This window comes from Quercus suber, unplaced genomic scaffold (genome assembly GCF_002906115.3).
Source record: "Quercus suber isolate HL8 unplaced genomic scaffold, Cork oak 2.0 scaffold_104, whole genome shotgun sequence".
NCBI classification, from domain to species: domain Eukaryota; kingdom Viridiplantae; phylum Streptophyta; class Magnoliopsida; order Fagales; family Fagaceae; genus Quercus; species Quercus suber.
Genome location: NW_027069569.1, coordinates 590966 through 598127, shown reverse-complemented (window position 1 = coordinate 598127; position 7162 = coordinate 590966). Strand labels below are relative to the sequence as shown.

Below are 7162 nucleotides of genomic sequence, written 5' to 3'. Positions count from 1 at the left end.
TTTCCATCTTTCCATTGTCTCAACTAACAAACCGATTTTTTCTTTAAAAAAAAGAAAAAAAAAAAACTAATAAACCGATTGTGAACAGCCTAGTGTCACTTATTTTATGGCATCATTTTCGTTACATCACAAGTGACATCTCATTGGAGCATTCAACTTTTACAAAAGTTGAGTAAGTCTAGAGCCACACCAATTTTCACAATTTCATCACAACTTTGCCATGTGATGACTTGTAAGTGGTGAAATCATATATTCATCATTTATTTTTACCGCTCACAAGTCGCCACATGATAAAGTTGTGAAAGTTGGTGTGGTGCAAAACTTACCGGCAAAGTTCTCCAACAATAGCCACGACTTGCTCAATAAGACCTAAAAAAATAAAAAATAAAAATCGATTCGCGAATCGCAATTTTGAAATTCCTTTCTTTTCCTTCCCCAACTTTTTTGCATACATTTTTCTATAAATGGCCAGTGACTAAATAAAAAGTCTGATGAAAACTAAAACTAGAAGTCCCGTCGCAGTAGTGCCCCAAAAAACATAAAAAAAAATGGCGGGAGCAGGAGCAGCGTGTATCTTTTGCCAGATCGCCAACAAATCCACCTCCGCCACTCTCCTCCACACCGTAATCATTTCATTTCTCTAAAACCCTTTTCTTTTGTTTTTATTTTCTGATTTGGGTGTGGGGATTTGTGCAGGATGAGAAGGTGATTGCCTTTCAAGACATCAACCCTTCTGCTGTCAGGTTTTCATTATCCATTTTTCTCTTTTACAACTCTCTAATTACCGTTAATTCCTAGATTATAATATTTATGCGCTTTTATTTGAATATGAAATATGGGGATCCCTGTTAGATATTGTGGTTATTTGAGTATTATGGTAATGCTCTGTGTGTGTGTGTGTTGGATTTCTAAAATTTCGAGGTAATTGTGGAATTGGATTAAGGGGGTGGGTGGGAGAGTGGCTTTGGAACAAATTAGGAATAATTAGAAGAGATTTAAGCTATGTAAGATTTAGAAAAGTGAGAGAGAAGAAAGAGAAATAGAATTTGCTATTGTTATAGCGGATTGTTGTTGTTTGTGTAGATCAGCTGGGGAAAGTGTTAGTCACTTGTTGCTGCATTGCCCAATTGCCTCTGATCTGTGGGCTTTTCTATTCTGCCTAGCTGGGATTTGTTGGGTTATGCCAAACTCTGTTGTTTCAATGCTGGAATCTTGGAATGGTATACTGGGTTCTCATAGATATGGGACAGTGGGGGCGACCCCGGCATGTATGATGTGGTGCATTTGGGGTCAGGGACAGAGGCAGGATCTTATGTTTGGGGGGCCAAAATATGGAAACCCAAAAAAAAAAAAAAAAACCCCGCAGTTGCAGCCTTTTTACACTGTTTAGGAATTGCATGAAAAGAAATTTTGTAAAAGAAGAAGCCAAATCCCGAGTGATCTTTAACAGCTCATTGATTTCTAGTGGGCACATTTCTGATTTCAGCAAGGATAACAACTGGGGAATAGAACATTCCACCAGTAGGGAGCGAAGACCCAAATTTCAACATAGCTGAAGCATCCATAGTGAATCACCTGCTTTAGGAATAGGAGCAGCATTAGCTGCAACTAGATGACCTCCACAATCATGGATTACACAGCCTCCACCTACTAATGATTTCAAAGCCACATTAAATTTATAGCAGCTTCTAGGAGGAACTGTCCATTTATGAGCCGTAGTTTCTACTTTCTAGTTTCTGCAGAATTCAATCTAAAAGCTCTTGGGCATACATGTTATACTCTATATATTCTTTATATATATATATATATATTTATTTATTTTATAATTATATATATATATATATTTTTATATTATAAAGGAACAACTTGTGGTTCACAACTAGCTCCATCCCTATTTGGGTTGAAAGGAAAAGAGTCCACTGTGCCAAATCTCAAGTTTTTAGTTTTGAAGACTCTCTATGAATGGGGATTGAAGTTCTTCACTCTCTCCACGTATTCTTTGATGGACTTTCTAGAAACTATAAATTTGTGCAATTATTATTATGGCTGGTTTTGTTTATTTCCTTTTTTATTCTTGTTTTTCTTTGCTGTTCTTCTTTGATTTGTATATATCCTGTATACACTTTTTCGGTTTTTAATAAATTGCAATTACTTATCAAAAAAGGAAAAAAAAAAGATTAGTGTGGTTCTGTCTAACAACCAACACCAAGAGGGACCAACTCTAGACTAAGCCTAGGATGTAGTAGAAGCTATGATGTGCAGTAGAACTGCAATAGTACAAGTTGTACATGCAGATTGAATTTAGACTAGTATCTCTAGCAGGATGAAAAAGGATTGCTTAAACCCGTTAAATTGAAATGATTTTTGATAATTGGTGCATTTGTGGATCATGACTGGCCAACATGTATCAGTCTGTGCTTTTTGGTATGGTTGGATTTCAACTGCCGTTACTAGTTTTTGGTTAGTGGCCGTTGATCCAAGCAAGCAAATAAACATGCACGAATGGTAACTGTTTTTGTTTTCAATAATTTTATTGAAAAATGATGTCAGATAGGGTGAAGAAAACAGCTAGTAAAATCTTGAACTTGAGGCAACCTGAAGATGACTGAGAAAATTTTACATGTACATCTATTTTGGTTTTTGTTAGCGAGCTTAGAGCATCCACATTAGTGGATGTAAAACTTTGCAAATGCAAAAACAAACCAATTTTACACATGTTGCCCCAAAAATCTTCAACATCAGTCTTTCTAAAACTGTGTATATTTACACATTTGCTACAATAACCGTGCATATATGCACGGTTACTGTAGATGTGTATCTTATTATTTTATTAATTTCACGTTCGCACCTTTTTTCTCTCTCTCTTCTCCGTGCACAACGAACTCGGTGACTTCTCCTCTCCTCATCTTCTTCTTCCTCAGATACACACAAACACACCCGCACACAAACACATCCGCACAAACAAATCAACACAGATATACACAAACACACCCACACACAAGCAAACCCACATTGACAAACCAATAGATAGACAGATCGTTGCTTGACTGGAACGATCGGTGCTTGTGGGTCAACATGAATGGGTTTTGAGGCGGCTTGTGGCAGAGATGATGCTTGAGGCGGCTTAAGGGTCGTTCACAGGTAGAGAAGATCTGACTGAGAGGGAGTGGAGATTGGGTCTTGTTTGAGGAGTGAGTATGGGTCTTGCTGGTTTTGCAGTGAAGGTGTTTGATGTTTATTCTCAATGAGCGTGGAAGAGAAGAAGCGAGAGAAAGTGAGGGGTTTGAGATGGTGGTGTCTATGGAGATTTGACCGAGATGGTGTGGAGAGGACCGAGAGGGAGAGGTGATCTGTGTTCAGAAATGGGTATAGAGATGGGTAGAGAGATGGGTATAGAGAGAGAGCAACAAATCAGGAAAAATGGAGAGAGAGAGAGAGAGAGAGCGTATGTAAAGGCTAGTTGAGAGAAATAATAAAAAATTTGAGAAAATTGATTATTTAAACAAAATAGAGTGTAGATGGACTGATGTGGAGGATTTTGAGAAGTGGGTATGTAAAATAGAAAAGTAGGTTTTTAGTGTAAAATAGATAAAATTTTTTAGCCAAACTGATGCGAATGCTCTTACATTGGACAAAGGTTGGATATATGTTATTTGGACAACCTGCAAAATTTCTGCTACCTTTATCTGCTTGTCATGGGTCTTTCTTCATGAGGCACCTTTTCAATATTTTAGGGCTTCATATAAGTAAATATTATGCTTATTTTGTAATTGGTTTTACCATACTCTTAAAACACTAGCAGATTCATCTCCCACATTTGCACTAATAAGCATAGTGTACTAAATCGATACCAAATTAGGATTTGGCACCTGTTAGTCTTACTGCCAACCATGCTGGGGACTTGTTTTATGTTTTTATTTTTTATTTTTAGTTCAACCATGTGATCGCTCTGAATTGGATGACAAATTTACAGGCATTACTTGGTGATTCCTTTGGAGCACATTCCAACAGTAAAAAATCTCGAAAGGAGAACTGAAGACTACTCCTTAGGTAAAGCAAATGTATATCCTTTTGTTTAATAGTTTGAACTGGTGTGTGATCCTTTTTAAGTCTTCGTTCTTTTTCATAGTCTAATCTTTGATTTGCTATTTTCTCCAGTGAGTCACATGTTGGAAGTGGGGCAAATGCTATTACGTCGAGATGCACCTCAGTGCACACAGTACAGGTATTGCCTCCTGTATACATGTGTTTGAGATTTTGTGATGCTATTTTTGTGAACAGAGATTTTAGAATTAGGGAGAAAGAGCTTTTAAAATTTTTGCAGTTTGTGCTTCATTGGTTCTTCTATTTATTTCTTTTTTGTTCCACTAAAATTTTGGCTTCATAGATATGCTTATCTAAAAAAAGAAAAGCTGAGCAGATATGATAATTAATGTTTCAATGTAAATACTGGCAGGTGAAAATGCAGATGACCATTTATTTGCTTGTGATTTGAGCTGAATTAATCAACCAATCCCTTCATTTTATGTAATTTGATTTTTTTATTTTTTATAATTTGATAGTTACAACAGGGGAGGGGGATTTGAACCTTGGATGTTTTCGTGGAAAACATCAAGAGGTGTCAACTAGTTGTGCTACAAGACTTTTGGCGTAATTTGAGTTTTTTTATAATCATTTTGTAATTTGACTCTAGTTCAAAATGACACCTCCTCTCCACATAAAAGTGATGGAGAGTAAGGTTGTTGGTTCAAAACCCAGTGGGTGTGTGTAAGTACCAATCAAAGTTAGTTTTTTTTTTTTTTTTTTTGGGGGGGGGGGGGGTTGTGGGGGGGTGGTGGGGGTGGTGTTGAGAAAAGATGTTATTGATTAGAAAATTTTCCTGTAATTCTTATATGATTAACTATACACAATAGTTCAATGGTTTTGTATAAAAGCAAGCTTGTAGCCTTAATTTAGAAACAAGTAGGTCAGTGGTAACCTGAGTTTGTTTTCACTCCATTATGCTGTAAAATGAAATTTGTTCAGTGGAGTATTGCACTGCTCAAGTTCTGCTCAGTGGTGTTGAGCAAGCCTTTTGTGAATAAGCCTGTATCCACTGGAGCTTGAGTAGCTTGAAATTTTTGATTGTAAAGAGTAAAGAGTTGAGCTGATGAAAAGTTTGCTCAATATTGCATAAAGCTTAGCTGGAGGCTGCTTGATTAGGCCTTTACAAAATCAATATCAAATCAAGCAGCTCAACTTGTTTTATAGTCCTAAATTTGCATATAAGCTTTTTAATTGGTACAATTCTCTCTCTTCGCTTGGCAGATTTGGATTTCACCAGCCTCCACTGAACTCTGTTAACCATCTACACCTTCACTGTCTGGCGCTACCATACACGCCCAGGTTAGTTATCTGGTGCTTCTTAGTCCTTATATGCCTGAAACTTCTAATGTAATATATTGTTTTTCATCTTTTAATATTGTTCGTGGAACTATGGAAGTTGCAAAGATACAATCTAATTCTCTAAGAGGTTGAACAGATGGAAATGTGTAAAATTCTTGTCTGTGGGATCACTTGGGTTTCTCGAGGCAGAGAAGTTGTTGGAGAAGCTAAAGCCTTTACCACCTATTATTTCAAAAGTGTGATTCTTTTGTATTTGATTGAAGTTATGCAAAGTAAAGAGATTTGGCATTCCCTATTAAAGCTTGGGTATGCATTCTGAGCTGTGTAAGTTCTTGTCATGTTGAAGTGTTCTGTCTTTTTGATCACGGAGGCTGTCCTGTTCTTGTCCCCTAAGAACTTGTAATTCAATATGCTTCATGTTCCAATAGCATAATCAAAAGATTCAAAACTCTCTAGCATTTTTTTATATACTATGCCAATTCAAAAGTTGTATTTACTGCACATCAGAAAAGCAGAAGCTACAATTGTTGGCAAGTAAGGGTTTGTGTGAGGTTGTACTAAACGTGGCCCTTCTAAATGATACGTAAATCTGTTTGGGCTGGTCTATACCTATCAAGGTAAGCTGAAGAAGCTAGGTCCTCCCTGAATTCGAGTGCACATTGAGAACTACCTCATCATGGTAAGGATGGTTGGGGCACATATTTGCGTTTCTAGTTTTTTAATCAAGGAAAAAAGAATTTTTAAAAACTACAAAAGCTAGTCTTGAGAGTCATTTTAATCTTTCCCCTGAGACTGGTTTTCTGTTCCCCCAGTCTCTTGCTTTGCATGTGACTCTAGAATTTTAGATCACATCCCTCCCGTTGCAACATAATGAAGAGTGCATGATTTTCTTCTGGTCATTGTTGTACGAAATCTCCTTTTTTTAATTTCATTTTTATAAATAGTTTCCTTTGTTTTTATTTATTTATTTATTTTTTTACGGTAGATGAGATATTTCCTATTCTTCTTTTTATAATAATGATAATAGTTACTGGTTAATATAATATAGTTGGGTCTAAACTCATAAACATAATCTCTTTTTCAAAATTAAAAGAAAAAAAAAAACTACACAATTGAAATCTTTCCAAATTGTTTATCACCCCACATAGAACAGTTCACAAATGGCATATTTTCATGTTCCTTTTCTCTTTTTGCCTAAGTTTTTTACATTTTTGAAATTTAAACTAATATAGAGTCTAATTAATTTCACTATCATTTTAACTTGTTTTGGTGCTCCTATGGAAAAAAAAAAAAAAAAAAATTGGGAAGATTCCATATATTTAATTCTAAATTTTATTCTGACACAAAATTTCGAATTTTTGGTTTTATATTTTATGACTGTTATGAATTTCATTTCAATAGATGAGCAGAGAATAAATCAAGTTCCACTGTCATTGCCATTGTGCGCTAATCTTTTACCTTTATAAGATAAGCTAATTTTTAATACAAAATGTGGCCATAAATATCTAGCTTGTCGAACACCTGAGTTTGAACTTGAAGTGAGAGAGAGATCATGTTTTGACCCATCGCGACCCACTGGTATTATCTCCATTCATGTCTCTCTAGACTTCCCAACCGGTGTGTTCATGAGAATGAGATGAGGATTTCGTTTGAATTCACTGCTAGGATTGTTTGGAAGGTGAAACAGTACTGGATGAGCGAGAATCAATCCTTGTGCAAAAATTAATCCTTGAATTGTAATAGATTTTTCTTTCCCCCATCAAAAGAGATTTTTGAT

At 35.9% G+C, this 7162-nt stretch overlaps 1 protein-coding gene across 1 annotated transcript; it reads left to right on the top strand.

Annotated features, from left to right (window-relative positions):
* Nucleotides 1-440: 440 nt before the first annotated feature.
* Nucleotides 441-5851, top strand: LOC111983088 (bifunctional adenosine 5'-phosphosulfate phosphorylase/adenylylsulfatase HINT4). Its single transcript, XM_065775052.1, has 6 exons — nucleotides 441-623; nucleotides 697-743; nucleotides 3974-4050; nucleotides 4159-4225; nucleotides 5308-5385; nucleotides 5522-5851. Exons 1-6 carry the CDS (start codon nucleotides 549-551, stop codon nucleotides 5625-5627), a joined length of 450 nt encoding a protein of 149 aa, XP_065631124.1. The 5' UTR covers nucleotides 441-548; the 3' UTR covers nucleotides 5628-5851.
* The last annotated feature ends 1311 nt before the right edge of the window (nucleotides 5852-7162 follow it).